The sequence below is a fragment of the Staurois parvus genome, unplaced genomic scaffold (assembly GCF_062004578.1).
Source record: "Staurois parvus isolate SC_StPar_1 unplaced genomic scaffold, SC_StPar_1.0 ptg000601l, whole genome shotgun sequence".
In the NCBI taxonomy this organism is placed as follows: domain Eukaryota; kingdom Metazoa; phylum Chordata; class Amphibia; order Anura; family Ranidae; genus Staurois; species Staurois parvus.
This window is the reverse complement of record NW_028318397.1, coordinates 1,783,198-1,802,826: the sequence shown is the minus strand read 5'-3', so window position 1 is coordinate 1,802,826 and position 19,629 is coordinate 1,783,198. Positions and strand designations below refer to the sequence as shown.

At 49.4% G+C, this 19,629-nt stretch overlaps 1 protein-coding gene across 1 annotated transcript in view; it reads left to right on the top strand.

Annotated features, from left to right (window-relative positions):
• Positions 1 to 19,629, top strand: part of WDR75 (WD repeat domain 75) — a 163,416-nt gene that overhangs the window by 16,495 nt on the left and 127,292 nt on the right. The window contains exons 5-8 of the mRNA XM_089692704.1: positions 1,074 to 1,198; positions 4,018 to 4,088; positions 8,699 to 8,815; positions 19,313 to 19,401. Coding sequence (XP_089548830.1) covers positions 1,074 to 1,198; positions 4,018 to 4,088; positions 8,699 to 8,815; positions 19,313 to 19,401 — 402 coding nt within the window. The remainder of the gene's footprint in view (positions 1 to 1,073; positions 1,199 to 4,017; positions 4,089 to 8,698; positions 8,816 to 19,312; positions 19,402 to 19,629) is intronic.

Genomic DNA, 19,629 nt, shown 5'->3' with positions numbered 1-19,629 from the left:
CAAAATAACCTAAAATATAAAAATGTGTAAACATGTACATTCACCTTGGAGAATGGAGAATAACCATAGACCTCTATATATAAGAAAAAGAAGGTAAGTGATTTCTATCCTCCATATAAAAAAATAATCCAAGGGAAAGCAAGGAGAGAAATTACTGCAGATGTAATTCTAGATCCCACCTGACATTTAACCCCTGAGGGGATTTATTCTGTAACCTAAAAATCCACCATGCTTCTCTACTATAGTGTCTTGTATCAAGCTACCTGCCTATGAAAAGGGAATCTGTCATGCATAAAATTATATTACAGTCCTATCGGAAAATCTGCAAAACAGCATTTTAGGCCTTTTTTTTTTTTTTTCTTTAAATACTAATTTTGGCCTTTTGAGTCTGATATGTACCATATTCAATTTCTAATAGTATATGAAGTATATCTCTTCTGTCTGTTATTCTCAGTGTGGATCAGACAGTTTTTTCCCCAACCATATAGCTGGGTATTTATATTTACAACTGCATATAGACATAACATATTAACTAAATTATACGCCAAACGTTTTTTTAGGTTTTTATCCAATTAATCAAAAACCTAATCGGTCAACTAGTCGATTACAAAAATAATCGTTAGTTGCAACCCCAGTGCAGCCCCCTTAGTGCAGCATATCATTGCAACATATCAGTGCCCTTCAGTGCAGTGTCCTCAGCGCATATCAGTGAAGAAGAAAAATTACTCATTTGCAATTTTATTTACTCACATTGCATTTTTATAACAGAAACAGGTGTTTGTTTCCCAAATTTTTTATTTTTTTTTGTTTAGCAAAAAATAAAAAACCCAGTGGTGATTACATACCACCAAAAGAAAGCTGTCTGTCTCAAAAAAAGATAAAAATTTAGTTTGGGTACAGTGTTGCATGACCACACAAATGTCGACAGCACTGAAAGCTGAAAATTGGCCTGGGCAGGAAGAAGGTGAAAGTGGCCAGTATTGAAGTGGTTAATATAACTTAAGTAATCACCCTTTGTTGTTTGTGTTTTTTTTTTCTTTTCAATTTAAATAAACACTTTCATTTCTCTTTAGACACTTTTCAACTGGTTTCCATAAAGTTACCAAAATCAGTCGACCATGAATGTGAAGCCAAAGAAATGTCAGTAATATTTGAAGTCATTCGTCGATCACCAAAATGTACAGCAGTGGGAAGAGATGTGAGTGTGAATTACCTCATATAAGTTGTTGCTTTTGTTGAATTTGTTTAGTGCAATATCAGTCTTAAAGTGGAGCTCCACCCAAAAGGGGAAGAATGTTCCACTTTAAGGACTGGCCGCCCACTCCCCATAAAGAATTGGCACATTTGAGGAGCAGGTACCTTATTTGGACAGGTATCTGCTTCAGCTTTGACCACCTAGGCGATCAAAAGCAAAAGTTTTCCCTGCTGCTCGTGCAGGCGCAGTGGGCACCCGGCTGTGAAGATGCAAGCTTTCACAGCCAGGTGTTCACACTTAAGATGCTGGGGACAGATGCTGTTTTTGTAGCTGCTGACTTCTATTCTTTCAGAAGAGTTTGGACTACCACTCTAATTTCTGTTGTTGGTGTTTTTTTTTTTTTTTTTTTTAATTATTAAAAATGACATCACCTCTGATTTTTTTTTTTTTTTTTTTTCTGGAGATGCAGCAGTGTAGTCTAACCTGGGCAAATCTTGTGCTTGGGTTTCATAGGAGGTCTTTTGTGTGGTAGATTTATATTGGAAAAAAAAGTATTTTGTGTCCTTTTTCCTGAACATAACGCTTAAGCCCACCCTAACGCTTTTGCCTCCTAGTACCTAAAACTCACAAAAACTAAACTAGCCTCTCAAATAGACTCTTCTTTCCTCTAACCCTTAAGAACATTTTGTGCTCCAAGCTTGTCATCCTGATTCTTGTCTTACTATCTAATTACTGATCTGGAGCAAGTATTTGCATATTCAAATACCCATACTGTATGTGTTCTGGATCAGTGATCCACTAGATAGTGAAGTAAAAGAATAGCTGCACTGAAGCACAAATTTTAAAGGTCACGTTTACAATGATGGCTCCCATATTTCTGTCCTCACCAGTTGACTTTAAGTTGTATGTTTGCATATCCACTAAAAGCTCATTTTCAGCTATATTTGTCAGCTTGCTAGCTTAAATGTCAGCAGAGAGCAAGACAATTTTCCACTAGCAATTCCCATAACACATGCTGGTGATACATTGCTTTGATCAGTTTAGAAAGCTGAAAGTTGTGGTAGTTTTGTCAACTACCTTATGTACAGTCAGGTCCATAACTATTGGGACATCGACACAATTCTAACATTTTTGGCTCTATACACCACCACAATGGATTTGAAATGAAACGAACAAGATGTGCTTGAACTGCAGACTGTCAGCTTTAATTTGAGGGTATTTACATCCAAATCAGGTGAACGGTGTAGGAATTGCAACAGTTTGCATATGTGCCTCCCACTTGTTAAGGGACCAAAAGTAATGGGACAATTGGCTTCTCAGCTGTTCCATGGCCAGGTTTGTGTTATTCCCTCATCCCAATTATAATGAGCAGATAAAAGGTCCAGAGTTAATTTCAAGTGTGCTATTTGCATTTGGAATCTGTTGCTGTCAACTCTCAAGATGAGATCCAAAGAGCTGTCACTATCAGTGAAGCAAGCCATCATTAGGCTGAAAATACAAAACAAACCCATCAGAGATAGCAAAAACATTGGGCGTGGCCAAAACAACTGTTTGGAACATTCTTAAAAAGAAGGAACGCACCAGTGAGCTCAGCAACACCAAAAGACTCGGAAGACCACGGAAAACAACTGTGGTGGATGACCGAAGAATTCTTTCCCTGGTGAAGAAAACACCCTTCACAACAGTTGGCCAGATCAAGAACACTCTCCAGGAGGTAGGTGTATGTGTGTCAAAGTTAACAATCAAGAGAAGACTTCACCAGAGTGAATACAGAGGGTTCACCACAAGATGTAAACCATTGGTGAGCCTCAAAAACAGGAAGGCCAGATTAGAGTTTGCCAAACGACATCTAAAAAAGCCTTCACAGTTCTGGAACAACATCCTATGGACAGATGAGACCAAGATCAACTTGTACCAGAGTGATGGGAAGAGAAGAGTATGGAGAAGGAAAGGAACTGCTTATGATCCTAAGCATACCAAATCATCAGTGAAGCATGGTGGTGGTAGTGTCATGGCGTGGGCATGTATGGCTGCCAATGGAACTGGTTCTCTTGTATTTATTGATGATTCGGGCAATATTATCTGCTCATATTCAGCCAAATGCTTCAGAACTCATTGGATGCCGCTTCACAGTGCAGATGGACAATGACCCAAAGCATACTGCAAAAGCAACCAAAGAGTTTTTTAAGGGAAAGAAGTGGAATGTTACGCAATGGCCAAGTCAAACACCTGACCTGAATCCGATTGAGCATGCATTTCACTTGCTGAAGACAAAACTGAAGGGAAAATACCCCAAGAACAAGCAGGAACTGAAGACAGTTGCAGTAGAGGCCTGGCAGAGCATCACCAGGGATGAAACCCAGCATCTGGTGATGTCTATGCGTTCCAGACTTCAGGCTGTAATTGACTGCAAAGGATTTGCAACCAAGTATTAAAAAGTGAAAGTTTGATTTATGGTTATTGTTCTGTCCCATTACTTTTGGTCCCTTAACAAGTAGGAGGCACATATGCAAACTGTTGTAATTCCTACACCGTTCACCTGATTTGGATCTAAAACCCTCAAATGAAAGCTGACAGTCTGCAGTTAAAGCACATCTTGTTCGTTTCATCTCAAATCCATTGTGGTGGTGTATAGAGCCAAAAATGTTAGAATTGTGTCGATGTCCCAATATTTATGGACCTGACTATATGTCCAACATGAAGAAATATATACGATAACAAGTGCTATGCTCGGCTACGGTATGTCCCATAACAAACTACACAATCTGCTGTAATTAAATACTATATAACTATAAATTGATGTATTACTTTTTTCTGTAAAGGGTGAATATATTTCCACAGTGAATGGATTAAGCCTCTTGGTCTATTATTTCAAAAACAAAAAGTGTTTCAGGTAAGGATGATTTAATGTGTTGATGCATGGTTTGTTGTCTGGGGATGTTCTCATTTATCCATGTCATGGTATAGCTAGTAGTGTTCACATTCAACTGGACTTGTTCTTTAACCACTTGCCTATTGGCCACTTTGACACCCTTCAGCGCTGTTGCACTTTGACAGTTGCATGGTCATGCAACACTGTACCCAAACCAATTTTTTATCATTTTATTTTTTTTCTTTGAGACAGATCTAGATTTTGTTTGGTATTTAATCACCACTGGGTTTTTTTTTATTTTTTGCTAAACTAAAAAGATAACATTTTGGGGAAAAACATTTTTTTTCTTAGTTTCTGTTATAAAATTTTGTAAATAAGTAATTTTTCTCTTTCACTGATGTGTTCTGATGAGGCTGCACTGATAGGTGGCACTGATGGGTACTGACGGGCAACATTGGCGGGCACTGATAGGTGGCACTGATGGGTACTGATGGACTGCACTGGAAGGCGGCACTGATGGGCATTGACATGCATCACTGATGAGGTGGCACTGAGAATCGGGACACTGATGGTCAGCGTGAGGAGAGCACTTCCAATAACCGGTATTTCCTGTTTACATGTGATCAGTTGTGATTGGACACAGCTGATCACATGGTAGAGCCTACGTCATTGGCTCTTTAACGCAATTGGTGATCCACTGTGTCTGAGGGACACAGCACACCACCGACCACTGCACACCCCCGGGGGGCGCATGCTCCGTTAGAGTGGTTGGACGTCATATGACGTCCTCCCAGAACCAGAGAGCTCTCTGCCCATCCGTCATTTCCCTAATAGGGCGGGCAGGAGGCGGTTAATGTTGATGATGATTCGCTACTCATTCATGTAGCTTGGTTCATGACACCATTGTGTTTGGGTCAAACTAACTAAGAGACTTGTGTGGCTGGGGTATGTTATTGACACTCCCTAGACATGAGGAAGCCATGAGTTGCAAAGTGTCTTTAGCAGAACAGAATGGGGTTGATACACTAAAGGTAAATAGGCTGGTCACTTTGCAAGGGTACTTTCTTTTAGCTTAGTGAAGGAATTGAAGATCTGCTGACTTCCATCATCCAGTCATGTGCAAGCAAAAAAGACATTTTTTTTTTTTTTTTTAATATTCCTTGCAGATGATTGGATGTTCTTTGTGAAGTGAATTTTCAGCACATTCACTAAGTTAAGAGAAAATCAACCCCAGTGAGTCCAGTTGAATGTGAGCAACTGCCACTTTGCTACATGGTTTGTTTTTTTCTTTTCATTCAATCGTGCATGTATGAAATTGAACATGCTCTCTTGATATCAGTACTTCCAGTTGCTCTTCCAGTTTTACTACCACATTATCACCTTTCACAAGAGCTGCTGATGGAGACTACAATTGCCCTATTAATACGCATGGTTTACCTGTTGCCATCAGGAACACTCCCTGAGAAATGCCATGCAGTCATCGTTGAAGCGCATTCATATAGACAGAGAATGGGTGCGATAAAAACAAGTGTTTTTTTTTTATTTAAAAAAAACAAAAAACACTCTTTTTGAAAAGTCAAAAGGTCAAATGACAGGACTTTTTTTCAGCATTTTTTTTCCATTCAATAAAATAAATCAGAGTCCTGATGCATAAAGCACTACGGTGTCTAAATGTGCTTTGCTTAATTCTTTTATCTTTATTTTTTTCTTTTATATGGCCATATAACTGGGCTCATAAATGTTATTCTGTCAGGGTTTACATCTAATTTAAATTGATCTTCAAACAAAGATCTCTGGTGGCACGCTGTCACTGCTGAAGCACATCCATCTTCACCTAGTCTTTCTTCTGAGTTTGCGTGCTTCAACTGTATCAAATGGCCAAAATGTGATGTCACTTCTGTGCACATCACCATAGTGGCATGTGCTCTCTACATGCAAGGCACACTTGTTTGTGTATTCAGAGAGTATTGTGCATGCGCTAATTAAGTCATCTGTTTAAGCCAAAGACAGTATTTACTAAACAAAGCAAGTCTGAGCCGTTTTTAAATGGGCCTATACTTAAGACTTTTCATAGTCTTACCTGTAGGGTAAAATCAACTTTTTGACTTTACTACCGCCTTATGCCGGCCATAGACGGATCAAAAATCGGTAATTGGTTGGCCATTTTTCGGGGTTTTTGCGCATTGTTTTTTATCGGGCATGTTGGAAAATTCGTGGCCGATTTTCCCGGCAATGATGGGCAAATTGGCCGATCGTTTTACCGATAAAAAAATCTGCGCATGAGCCGTGACCTGCAAGAAGAATAAGAAGACTTCTAGTCCGCTATTATATTTTATATGAAAAAGTCTTTTGGTTGCAACAAATTTATCCATTTGTATCCAAATAAAAACATCTGTATCCAAAAACATTGTAATCCAAATAATGTATTACAGTGTTTTTATTTGGATACATTTGTTGCAACCGCAAGACTTTTTCATATAAAATATAATAGCGGACTGGAATTCTTATGTATTGCTGTCACATTGTATGTTGTGCTCCCCTGTCTCTGCAAGGGACAGAAGTTATGGGGTTAATGCTGGTGGTAGTCGGGACAAAAATCGGCCGTTTTTTTTTTTTTTTCTTAACGTTGGTGGTAACGTCGACCGATTTTTTTTTTTTTTTTTTTTTTTTTTTTTTCTTTTAAATCTGCCGATTTTTGACCAGTCTATGGTCTGCATTAAGGTCTGTTTGAAACGTTTGCTTTTACCTTTTAATGTTATGCTAAAAGGTGTTTCATTGCACTCATGATATCCCAAAAGACCCACACTGTTAATCAAATATTTCCTAGACCTATAGACCACCGTAACATACAGTTAGGTACATTTATATTTGGACACATGCACAATTTTAGACACTTTTTCAGGTATTTACCAAAATATATTCAAGCTATAGTTATATAATGGATATGGGCTGAAAGTGCACACTTTCACGTTTAATTTGAAGGTATGTACATCAAAATTGGAGGAATTACTGCTCTTAAGATTAGCCATCCCCCCTTTTTCAAGAGACCAAAAGTAATTGGATAATTGAATCAAAAGCTTTTTCATGGCCAGGTGTGGTCTACTCCTTTATTTCTTCATCAGTTAAGCAGGTAAAAGTTTTGGAGTTGATTCTAAGTGTGGTATTTGCATGTGGAATCTATTGCTGTGAACCTACATCATGCGTTTAAAGGAGCTGATCCTGCAAGTGAAACAGGCCATTGAAAGGCTTCAAAAACTAAACAAATCCATCAGAATGATACAGTTGCAGCAACATTAGGAGTGGCCAAATCAACAGTTTGGTACATTCTGAGGAAAGAACAATGCACTGGTGTGCTCAGCAACATAAAAAGGCATGGACGTCCACGGAAGACAACAGTGGTGGATGTTCGCAGGCTCCTCTCTATGGTAAAGAAAAACCCATTCACAACATCCAGACAAGTGAAGGACACTCTCCAGGAGGTGGGCATATCATTGTCAAAGTCTACAATCGAGAAGACTTCACAAGAGCAAATACAGAGGGTTCACCACAAGGTGCAAACCATTCATAAGTCTGAAGAATAGAAAAGCCATATTAGACTTTGCCAAAAAAAAATCTACAAAAGCTAGACCAGTTCTGGAAAAGCATTCTTTGGACGGATGAAACTAAAATGAATCTGTAGCAGAATGACGTGAAGAAAAAGTGTGGAGAAGGCTTGGAACAGCTCATGATCCAAAGCATACAACATCATCTGTAAAACATGATGGAGGCAGTGTGAGATATACTGTCAGCACAAATTCAGCGAAATGCAGCAAAGTTGATTGGACGGCACTTCACAGTACAGATGGACAATGATCCAAAACACACTGCAAAAGGAACCCAGGAGCTTTTGAAGGAAAAGAAGTGGAATATTCTGCAATGGCCGAGTCAATCACCTGATCTCCACCCAATTGAGCATGCATTTCACTTGCTGCAGGCAAAACTAAAGACAGACTCACAACAATTGAAGACAGCTGCAGTTAGAGCCTGGCAAAGCATCAGAAAGGAGGAAACCCAGTCTTTGGTAATGTGCATGGGTTCCAGACTTCAGGCAGTCATTGCCAGTAAAGGATTCTCAACAAAATATTAAAAATGAACATTTTATTTATGATTTATATTCAATTGTCTAATTACATTTGAGCCCTTGAAAATGGAGGGACTGTGTATAAAAATGGTTGCAGTTCCTAAAATGTGTACTTTATATTCATGTTCAACCCCTTGAATTAAAGCTGAAAGTCTGCACTTCAAATTAATTTGGATTGTTTTGTTTTAATTTTATTCTGGTGGCATACAGAGCCAAAAGTATGAAAATTGTGCCTGTGTCCAAATATATAAGGACCTAACTGTATCTCTCCAGTCTGATGAGAAGTAAGCTAGACGATTCTTTTGAAAATGAACAGCTTACATTATTCTGGCGAATCACACAATGTCCAGCTCACCAGATTTGTAAATTGATTTATTGCTAATCTTATCTTGTTGGAAGCTAAAATGAAGGACCGTAGGTGAACAGAAAACCTTAATGTTGGTACTGCATAGTGATATTGCTATTTATAAATGGTAAATTACATCATGGCAAATGTTGCTGTTTTATTCAGATTCAGTTTAAGTGCAACAAGCAAAAAGGGTGCCAATAATATATTCACTGTTGTGAAATGCCATCCTCGTGAAGACTGCATAGCCACAGGACACAAAGATGGCAAGATTCGACTCTGGTGAGTCCTAAATATACACTGTTACATAGTCTGCATTTTCTTTTATGTTTTGAAAATGTAAATTTCTGACATGGATTTGCCTGCTTCCCTGGCTTTTCTTCCTGCTTTAGAGAAAAGACAGGAAGGGTTTAGGGAGAAAAACTCCATATGCAAAACTTGATACCTTTTGAATGTCAAACCTAGGGCAAGCATATGTATAACAGTTTTTAATCTGTTTTTTTGCAGACCTGAACATGCAATTTAAATAAAGTCATCTTTCGTAGATCACATATTGGTATTCTGCAAAGGTTCCCTTTTAAGCAAATAAACTAATAGACTGATATTCAGGAAAGGGTCACTTTTTTAATAAAGCTTTGTTGAACAGAAAGCTGACTTTCAACCATTTTCCTGTCCCAAGTGGTTTTTCCTCCATTTTGCACCTGTTAGGGTTAGCTGGTTTTGCAATTCAGTGATACCAATTAGCCTTAATGCGTATCCATATCAAAGAACAAAAATGTAATATTGGTCAGCTGACTAGTTATTGAAATGTGGTGACTGCAGTATTTTACTTTTTTATGGCAATTTATTTTCCACCTAGTGATCCTGCAAGTAATATAGTTACATACATAGTTACATAGTTAGTCTGGTTGAAAAGACAAGTCCATTTAGATTAACCAATAAAAAGATGTATACAATCCTATATAAACAATCCCGTACCCAAAGTTGATACAGAGGAAAGCAAAAAAACCCCTGCAAAGCATGATTAAATTTGCTCCAGCAGGAGCAAAAATTCTTTACTGATCCCCCAAGGGGCATACGGATATGCCCTGGATCAACTTTACCTATAAATGTTAGTATCCAGTTATATTAGGTGCAATAAGGAAAAAACATTTTTTAAAGCAATCCACTGGGCCAAAACCAGCTCTTGAGGGAGTCTATTCCACATTTTCACAGCTCTTACTGTGAAAAAAAAAACATTTACGTATTTGGAGATTCAATATCTTTTCTTTTAGACATAAAGATTGCCCCCTTGTCTTCTGTGATGACCTTAGGGGTAAAATGATTCCTCTCCCTCTCCCCCCTCCCCCCTCTCCCTCCCCTCTCTCTCTCCCCTCTCTCTCTCTCCCCCTCTCTCTCTCCCCTCTCTCTCCCCTCTCCCCCTCTCCCCCCCCCTCTCCCCCTCTCCCCCCCTCTCCCCCCCTCTCTCCCCCCTCTCTCTCTCCCTCTCTCCCCCCTCTCTCCCCCCTCTCCCTCCCTCTCTCCCCCTCTCTCTCCCTCTCCCCCCCTCTCTCTCCCTCTCCCCCCCTCTCTCTCCCTCTCCCCCCCTCTCTCTCCCTCTCCCCCCCTCTCTCTCCCTCTCCCCCCCTCTCTCCCCTCTCTCTCCCCCTTCTCTCTCTTTCCCCCTCTCGCTTCTCTCTTTCCCCCTCTCGCTTCTCTCTTTCCCCCTCTCGCTCTCTCTCTTTCCCCCTCTCGCTCTCTCTCTTTCCCCCTCTCGCTCTCTCTCTTTCCCCCTCTCGCTCTCTCTCTTTCCCCCTCTCGCTCTCTCTCTTTCCCCCTCTCGCTCTCTCTCTTTCCCCCTCTCGCTCTTTCTCCCCCTCGCTCTCTTCCCCCTCCCCCTCCCCCCCGCTCTCTTCCCCCTCTCCCTCCCCCCTCGCTCTCTCCCCTCTCGCTCCTCACTCTCTCCCCCCTCTCGCTCCTCCCTCTCTCCTCCCTCTCGCTCCTCCCTCTCTCCTCCCTCTCGCTCCTCCCTCTCTCCTCCCTCTCGCTCCTCCCTCTCTCCTCCCTCTCGCTCCTCCCTCTCTCCTCCCTCTCGCTCCTCCCTCTCTCCCCCCTCTCGCTCCTCCCTCTCCCCCCCTCTCGCTCCTCCCTCTCTCCCCCCTCTTGCTCCTCCCTCTCTCCCCCCTCTCGCTCCTCCCTCTCTCCCCCCTCTCGCTCCTCCCTCTCCCCCCTCGCTCTCTCTCTCGTCCTCTCTCCCCCCTTGCTCTCTCTCTCGTCCTCTCTCCCCCCTCGCTCTCTCTCTCCCCCCTCGCTCTCTCTCGTCCTCTCTCCCCTCTCGTCCTCTCTCCCCCCTCGCTCTCTCTCTCCCCCCCTCGCTCTCTCTCTCCCCCCCTCGCTCTCTCTCTCCCCCTCTCGCTCTCTCCCCCTCTCGCTCTCTCTCTCCCCCCTCTCGCTCTCTCTCCCCCCCTCTCGCTCTCTCTCTCCCCCTCTCGCTCCTCCCTCTCCCCCTCTCGCTCCTCCCTCTCTCCCCTCTCGCTCCTCCCTCTCTCCCCTCTCGCTCCTCCCCCTCTCTCCCCTCTCGCTCCTCCCCCTCTCTCCCCTCTCGCTCCTCCCCCTCTCTCCCCTCTCGCTCCTCCCCCTCTCTCCCCCCTCCCTCTCGCTCCTCCCCCTCTCTCTCTCCCCTCTCGCTCCTCCCCCTCCCCCTCCCTCTCTCTCCCCTCTCGCTCCCCCTCCCCCCTCTCGCTCCCCCCCTCTCGCTCCCCCTCTCGCTCTCTCTCTCCTCTCTCTCCCCCCTCTCTCCTCTCGCTCTCTCTCCTCTAGCTCTCTCCCCCTCGCTCTCTCTCCTCTCGCTCTCTCCCCCTCGCTCTCTCTCCTCCCCCTCGCTCTCTCTCCTCTCGCTCTCTCCCCCTCGCTCTCTCTCCCCCCTCTCGCCCCCCCTCGCTCTCTCCCCCCCTCGCTCTCTCTCTCCCCTCTCGCTCTCTCTCCCCTCTCTCTCTCCCCTCCTCTCGCTCCCCCCTCTCGCGCTCGCTCCCCCCTCGCGCTCTCTCTCCTCTCGCTCTCTCTCTCTCCTCTCGCTCTCTCTCTCTCCTCTCGCTCTCTCTCTCCTCTCGCTCTCTCTCTCCTCTCGCTCTCTCTCTCCTCTCGCTCTCCCTCTCCTCTTGCTCTCTTCCCCCTCTCGCTCTCCCCCCCTCACGCTCTCCTCCCCCTCACGCTCTCCTCCCCCTCACGCTCTCCTCCCCCTCACGCGCACTCTCCCTCCTCTCGCGCACTCTCCCTCCTCTCGCGCTCTCTCCCTCCTCTCGCGCTCTCTCCCTCCTCTCGCGCTCTCTTCCCCTCTCGCGCTCTCTCCCTCCTCTCGTGCTCTCTCCCCCTCTCGCGCTCTCTTTCTCCCCCTCTCGCGCTCTCTTTCTCCCCCTCTCGCGCTCTCTTTCTCCCCCTCTCGCGCTCTCTTTCTCCCCCTCTCGCGCTCTCTTTCTCCCCCTCTCGCGCTCTCTTTCTCCCCCTCTCGCGCTCTCTCTCTCTCCCCCCTCTCGCGCTCTCTCTCTCTCCCCCCTCTCGCTCTCTCCCCCTCTCGCTCTCCCCCCTCGCTCTCTCCCCCTCCCCCCTTGCGCTCTCTCTCTCCCCCCTTGCGCTCTCTCTCCCTCCTCGCGCTCTCTCCCCCCTCGCGCTCTCTCCCCCCTCGCGCTCTCTCCCCCCTCGCGCTCTCTCCCCCCTCGCGCTCTCCCTCCCTCGCGCTCTCCCCCCCTCGCGCTCTCTCTCCCCCCTCGCGCTCTCTCTCCCCCCTCTCGCGCTCTCTCTCCCCCCTCTCGCGCTCTCTCTCCCCCCTCTCGCGCTCTCTCTCTCCCCCCTCGCGCGCTCTCTCTCCCCCCTCTCGTGCTCTCTCTCTCCCCCCCTCTCGCGCGCTCTCTCGCGCTCTCTCTCTCCCCCCTCTCGCGCTCTCTCTCTCTCGCGCTCTCTCTCTCCCCCCTCGCGCACTCTCTCTCCCCCCTCTCGTGCTCTCTCTCCCCCCCTCTCGCGCGCTCTCTCTCTCGCGCTCTCTCTCTCCCCCCTCTCGCGCTCTCTCTCTCTCGCGCTCTCTCTCTCCCCCCTCTCGCGCTCTCTCTCTCTCCCCTCTCGCGATCCCTCTCTCCCCCCTCTCGCGATCCCTCTCTCCCCCCTCTCGCGATCTCTTTCTCCCCCCTCTCGCGATCTCTTTCTCCCCCCTCTCGCGATCCCTCTCGCGATCTCTTTCTCCCCCCTCTCGCGATCTCTCTCTCCCCCTCTCGTGCTCTCTCTCCCCCTCTCGCGCTCTCTCTCCCCCTCTCGCGCTCTCTCTCCCCCTCTCGCGCACTCTTCTCCCCCTCTCGCGCGCTCTTCTCCCCCTCTCGCGCGCTCTTCTCCCCCTCTCGCTCCTCCCCCTCCCCCTCCCTCTCTCTCCCCTCTCGCTCCCCCTCCCCCCTCTCGCTCCCCCCCTCTCGCTCCCCCTCTCGCTCTCTCTCTCCTCTCTCTCCCCCCTCTCTCCTCTCGCTCTCTCTCCTCTAGCTCTCTCCCCCCTCGCTCTCTCTCCTCTCGCTCTCTCCCCCTCGCTCTCTCTCCTCCCCCTCGCTCTCTCTCCTCTCGCTCTCTCCCCCTCGCTCTCTCTCCCCCCTCTCGCCCCCCCTCGCTCTCTCCCCCCCTCGCTCTCTCCCCCCCTCGCTCTCTCTCTCCCCTCTCGCTCTCTCTCCCCTCTCTCTCTCCCCTCCTCTCGCTCCCCCCTCTCGCGCTCGCTCCCCCCTCGCGCTCTCTCTCCTCTCGCTCTCTCTCTCTCCTCTCGCTCTCTCTCTCCTCTCGCTCTCTCTCTCCTCTCGCTCTCTCTCTCCTCTCGCTCTCCCTCTCCTCTTGCTCTCTTCCCCCTCTCGCTCTCCCCCCCTCACGCTCTCCTCCCCCTCACGCTCTCCTCCCCCTCACGCGCACTCTCCCTCCTCTCGCGCACTCTCCCTCCTCTCGCGCTCTCTCCCTCCTCTCGCGCTCTCTCCCTCCTCTCGCGCTCTCTTCCCCTCTCGCGCTCTCTCCCTCCTCTCGTGCTCTCTCCCCCTCTCGCGCTCTCTTTCTCCCCCTCTCGCGCTCTCTTTCTCCCCCTCTCGCGCTCTCTTTCTCCCCCTCTCGCGCTCTCTTTCTCCCCCTCTCGCGCTCTCTCTCTCTCCCCCCTCTCGCTCTCCCCCCCTCTCGCTCTCCCCCCTCGCTCTCTCCCCCTCCCCCCTTGCGCTCTCTCTCTCCCCCCTTGCGCTCTCTCTCCCTCCTCGCGCTCTCTCCCCCTCGCGCTCTCTCCCCCCTCGCGCTCTCTCCCCCCTCGCGCTCTCTCCCCCCTCGCGCTCTCCCTCCCTCGCGCTCTCCCTCCCTCGCGCTCTCCCCCCCTCGCGCTCTCTCTCCCCCCTCTCGCGCTCTCTCTCCCCCCTCTCGCGCTCTCTCTCCCCCCCCTCGCGCTCTCTCTCTCCCCCCTCGCGCGCTCTCTCTCCCCCCTCTCGTGCTCTCTCTCTCCCCCCCTCTCGCGCGCTCTCTCGCGCTCTCTCTCTCCCCCCTCTCGCGCTCTCTCTCTCTTGCGCTCTCTCTCTCCCCCCTCGCGCGCTCTCTCTCCCCCCTCTCGTGCTCTCTCTCCCCCCCCTCTCGCGCGCTCTCTCTCTCCCCCCTCTCGCGCTCTCTCTCTCTCGCGCTCTCTCTCTCCCCCCTCTCGCGCTCTCTCTCTCTCCCCTCTCGCGATCCCTCTCTCCCCCCTCTCGCGATCCCTCTCTCCCCCCTCTCGCGATCCCTCTCTCCCCCCTCTCGCGATCTCTTTCTCCCCCCTCTCGCGATCTCTTTCTCCCCCCTCTCGCGATCTCTTTCTCCCCCCTCTCGCGATCTCTTTCTCCCCCCTCTCGCGATCCCTCTCGCGATCTCTTTCTCCCCCCTCTCGCGATCTCTCTCTCCCCCTCTCGCGCTCTCTCTCCCCCTCTCGCGCTCTCTCTCCCCCTCTCGCGCGCTCTTCTCCCCCTCTCGCGCGCTCTTCTCCCCCTCTCGCGCGCTCTTCTCCCCCTCTCGCGCTCTCTCTCTCCCCCTCGCGCTCTCTCTCTCCCCCTCGCGCTCTCTCTCTCCCCCTCGCGCTCTCTCTCTCCCCCTCGCGCTCTCTCTCTCTCCCCCTCGCGCTCTCTCTCTCTCCCCCTCGCGCTCTCTCTCTCTCCCCCCTCTCGCGCGCTCTCTCTCTCCCCCCTCTCGCGCGCTCTCTCTCCCCCCTCTCGCGCTCTCTCTCCCCCCCTCTCGCTCTGTCTTCCCCCCCTCGCTCTGTCTTCCCCTCCCCTCTACCCTCGCTCTGTCTTCCCCTCCCCTCTACCCTCGCTCTGTCTTCCCCTCCCCTCTACCCTCGCTCTGTCTTCCCCTCCCCTCTACCCTCGCTCTGTCTTCCCCTCTACCCTCGCTCTGTCTTCCCCTCTACCCTCGCTCTGTCTTCCCCTCTACCCTCGCTCTGTCTTCCCCTCCCCTCCCCCCTCGCTGTCTTCCCCTCCCCCCTCCTCTTGCTGTGTCTTCCCCTTCCCCCCCCCCTTGCTGTGTCTTCCCCTTCCCCCCCCCTCTTGCTGTGTCTTCCCCTCCCCCCCCTCGCGCTGTGTCTTCCCCTTCCCCCCCCTCGCGCTCTCTCTCCCCCCTCGCGCTCTCTCTCCCCCCTCGCGCTCTCTCCCCCCTCGCGCTCTCTCCCCCCTCGCGCTCTCTCCCCCCTCGCGCTCTCTCCCCCCTCGCGCTCTCTCCCCCCGCGCTCTCTCTCCCCCCTCGCGCTCTCTCTCCCCCCTCTCGCGCTCTCCCCCCCCTCTCGCGCTCTCCCCCCCTCGCGCTCTCTCCCCCCCTCGCGCTCTCTCCCCCCCCTCGCGCTCTCTCCCCCCCCTCGCGCTCTCTCCCCCCCTCGCGCTCTCTCCCCCCCCTCGCGCTCTCTGCTCCCCCTCGCGCTCTCTGCTCCCCCTCGCGCTCTCCCCCCCCTCGCGCTCTCCTCCCCCCTCGCGCTCTCCTCCCCCCTCGCGCTCTCTCTCCCCCCCTCTCGCGCTCTCCCCCCCTCTCGCGTTCTCCCCCCCTCTCGCACTCTCTCTTTCTGTCTCCCCCTCCCTCGCGCTGTCTCCCCCCCCTCGCGCTCTCTCTCCCCTCCCCCCTCTCGCGGTTCCTTCCCACCCCCCCTCGCGCACTCTTTCCTCTCCCCTTCTCTCGCTCTCTTTCCTCCCCCCCCCTCGCTCTCTCTTTCCTCCCCCCTCGCTCTCTCTTTCCTCCCCCCCTCGCTCTCTCTTTCCTCCCCCCCTCGCTCTCTCTTTCCTCCCCCCCTCGCTCTCTCTTTCCTCCCCCCCTCGCTCTCTCTTTCCTCCCCCCCTCGCTCTCTCTTTCCTCCCCCCCTCGCTCTCTCTTTCCTCTCCCCCCCCTCGCTCTCTCTTTCCTCCCCCCCTCGCTCTCTCTTTCCTCCCCCCCTCGCTCTCTCTTTCCTCCCCCCATCGCTCTCTCTTTCCCCTCCCCCCTCCATCGCTCTCTCTTTCCCCTCCCCCCTCCATCGCTCTCTCTTTCCCCTCCCCCCCTCCATCGCTCTCTCTTTCCCCCCCTCCATCGCTCTCTTTCCCCTCCATCGCTCTCTCTTTCCCCTCCCCTCCATCGCTCTCTCTTTCCCCTCCCCTCCATCGCTCTCTCTTTCCCCTACCCCCCCATCGCTCTCTTTCCCCTACCCCCCCATCGCTCTCTTTCCCCCCCCCCCATATCGCTCTCTTTCCCCTCCCCCCCTCCATCGCTCTCTCTTTCCCCTCCCCCCCTCCATCGCTCTCTCTTTCCCCTCCCTCGCTCTCTCTTCCCCCCTCGCTCTCTCTTCCCCCCTCGCTCTCTCTTCCCCCCTCGCTCTCTCTTCCCCCCTCGCTCTCTCTTCCCCCCTCGCTCTCTCTTCCCCCCCTCGCTCTCTCTTCCCCCCTCGCTCTCTCTTCCCCCCTCGCTCTCTCCCCCCCTCGCTCTCTCTTCCCCCTCGCTCTCTCTTCCCCCCTCGCTCTCTCTTCCCCCCCTCGCTCTCCCCCCCTCCCCTTCATCGCTCTCTCTTTCCCCTCCCCTCCCCCTCTCTCCCCCCCCCCTCCTCTCCTTCGCTCTCTCTTTCCCCTCCCCTCCATCGCTCTCTCTTTCCCCTCCCCTCCATCGCTCTCTCTTTCCCCTCCCCTCCATCGCTCTCTCTTTCCCCTCCCCCGCTCTTTCTCCCCCCCCCATCGCTCTTTCTCCCCCCCCCCATCGCTCTCCTTTCCCCCCCCTCCATCGCTCTCTTCCCCCCCCCCTCCATCGCTCTCTTTCCCCTCCCCCCCCCCTCCATCGCTCTCTCTTTCTTCCCCCCCTCCATCGCTCTCTTTTCCCTCCACCCCCTCTCGCGTGCTTTCTCCCCCCCCCCCCCCCTATATAATTTATAAATATATTAAAAAGTAAGGGTCCCAACACTGAACCTTGGGGTTCACCACTAATAACTGTAGACCATTCAGAGTATGAATCATTAGCCACTACTCTGAATACTGTCTTTTAGCCAGTTTTCTATCCATTTACAAACAGATTTTTCCAAGCCTTTACCTTACACATTAGCCGTGTGTGGAGAACTCTGTCAAAGTCCCAAGTACACAAACAGAAAACAGTGCAGTGCTGAAACATGACACACAGAATAAAATAATATATAATAATTTATGATAATACATTTATAATTAATATTGGTGATATCAAATATAAGTGGATGAAGCGCTGTGATTGGCGCAATAAAAAGAATATAAGTGCAACTATGAAAGTCTTAAAGCAAAGAGTGTTCATAAGGTGGTGAAGGCATAACACAATGGGGTCAGCATACAGTGTTGCAAACGGGTCCTGTTGAACAGATGGTGTCAAGTTATTCCGTGTGGCTTTATCCATGCGGGCGATTAGTAAAAATGCGCACTCACCAGATGAGCATAATTAAAGCGCAATATGTTGAACGGTATATTACAACCAAGAATCAGCAGGAAGCCCCCTTTAAAAGGACCAGACAGACAGCACGGGAAAGGATCCCTCCTCTGGACATCAGACTCCTCTGCAACCGTAATTCCATTGGGGTCTCAGTCCCCTTTTTAAGGTGCTCCTAGAATCCAGAGAGCTGCTGCAAAGATCTCTCTCTCTGAGTATTTATGGACTGTAAACCACCCCTCTGGGTCCTGCCTCCCCAGGGATTGGTGGCAACTCTATGAATATTCATAGAGTTGCCACCAATCCCTGGGGAGGCAGGACCTAGAGGGGTGGTTTACAGTCCATAAATGTTCAGAGAGAGAGAGAGAGAGAGAGATCCTTGCAGTAGCTCTGGATTCTAGGAGCACCTTAAAGGGACTGAGACCCCAGTGGAATTGTGGTTGCAGAGGAGTCTCATATCCAGAGGAGGGATCCTTTCCCACGCTGCCTGTCTGATCCGTTTAAAGGGGGCTTCCTGCTGATTCTCGGTTGTAATATACCATTTAACATATTGCGCTTTAATTATGCTCATCTGGTGAGTGTGCATTTTTACAAATCTCCCACACGGATAAAGCCACACGGAATAACTTGACACCATCTGTGCAACAGGACCCGTTTGCAACACTGCGGACCCGATTGTGTCATGCCTTCACCACTTTATGAACACTCTTTGCTTTAAGACTTTCACAGTTGCACTTATTTTCGTTTTATTGCGCCAATCATAGCACTTCATCCACTTATATTTGATATCACCAATATTAATTATAAATGTATTATTATCATCATTATTATTTGTTATTTTTATTCTTACTGTGTGTCATGTTTCAGCGCTGCACTACCACACTACCACCTTTCCTTTTATCCTGTCTCTCCGAAAGAGAGCATAGCCAGGATTGTTAATAGCCAAATAGTGTGAAGAATGAAGCCAAGATTCAGCAATAACAATTAAATCCTAGTTCTCTCCATGCACCAAAGCTTCCATCGCACCTTGGCAGACTTCTGGCATTTGTAAACAAACATTTTAATTCATTGTCATATTTTTCACACGCGTTTTGAATATTTTTTTTTTCCAATGGTTGTTTGTAACATGGGAACCCTCTTATCACCTGCCAAAGCACCCCCCCCCCCCCATTCGACCCACCAATAGGGACTGACCCCTGTATGACTTGTCTGCTCAATTATAAGCTAATACTCCTTCCCCCCTCAATTCGAGTTTAAATACTCCTCCAGCCTTCCCATAAACCTCTCCCCCAGCACAGCAGACCCTCTTCCATTTAGGTGCAAACCATTTTTAGCATATAGGTTGCACCCCAATGAAAAGTTATCCCAGTGCTTTAGAAGCCCAAATCCTTCCCTCTTAGACAAAGTCTTTCCTCTGTTGCGCATGGCACAGGCAATATTTCAGAGAATATCACCTTGGAGGGCCTTCCCTTCAACTTGAAACTTTTAAGAAACCTTTATCTTCCATGTATTTTGTAATGTAACACTAGGGAGACAACTCTGCGCTAACTCACCTTATCTTTGGTTGATTTTTCGCAGGATCAATGGGTACTTTTTTCTTGCTAGAATTGGACAAATATAACAAACCAATCTAAAAGGTATATTTTAAAAATGAGAAAAGAGCAAGAAATGTTTGCTAGGGTTTACATACATATTTAGTGTTATTGCTGTTTGGTCATTTCTCTGCTTCTGAGGCAGTGGAACCTGTATTCCATAGTGTACCTCTGATAGGTTGAGATGGTACAAGTAAACATTTTGAAGTTGAGAATCCCTGAGCCGGGAAACAAAAAAAGAAATGAAAGCTAAAACAATGCTTCTGATTGCAAAATATGCTGCTTTCTGTTTTTTATATAGGAGAAATTTCAATCACAATCAAGAATACACATACTCCACCCTTCACTGGCACCACGATGCTGTTGCTGATCTTGCCTTTTCTGTGCATGGTCTGTATTGGAAACTCTTGTCCCTTTTGCACGTGTATTTAATTTATTGTGTTAAGTCTCATTTTTTTTCCATAAAGAGTTTATTCATACAATAGAAAATTATACATAGAACAGCCCTCAAAATTTCCACTCAACCGCTCGCATTGGGCGAGTGGAAATAAGGTGGGGTGAGCAACGCCGGGACTAGGGGTGTGTGTTTATGTGGGGGGGGGGGTGCGGTGGCGTCAG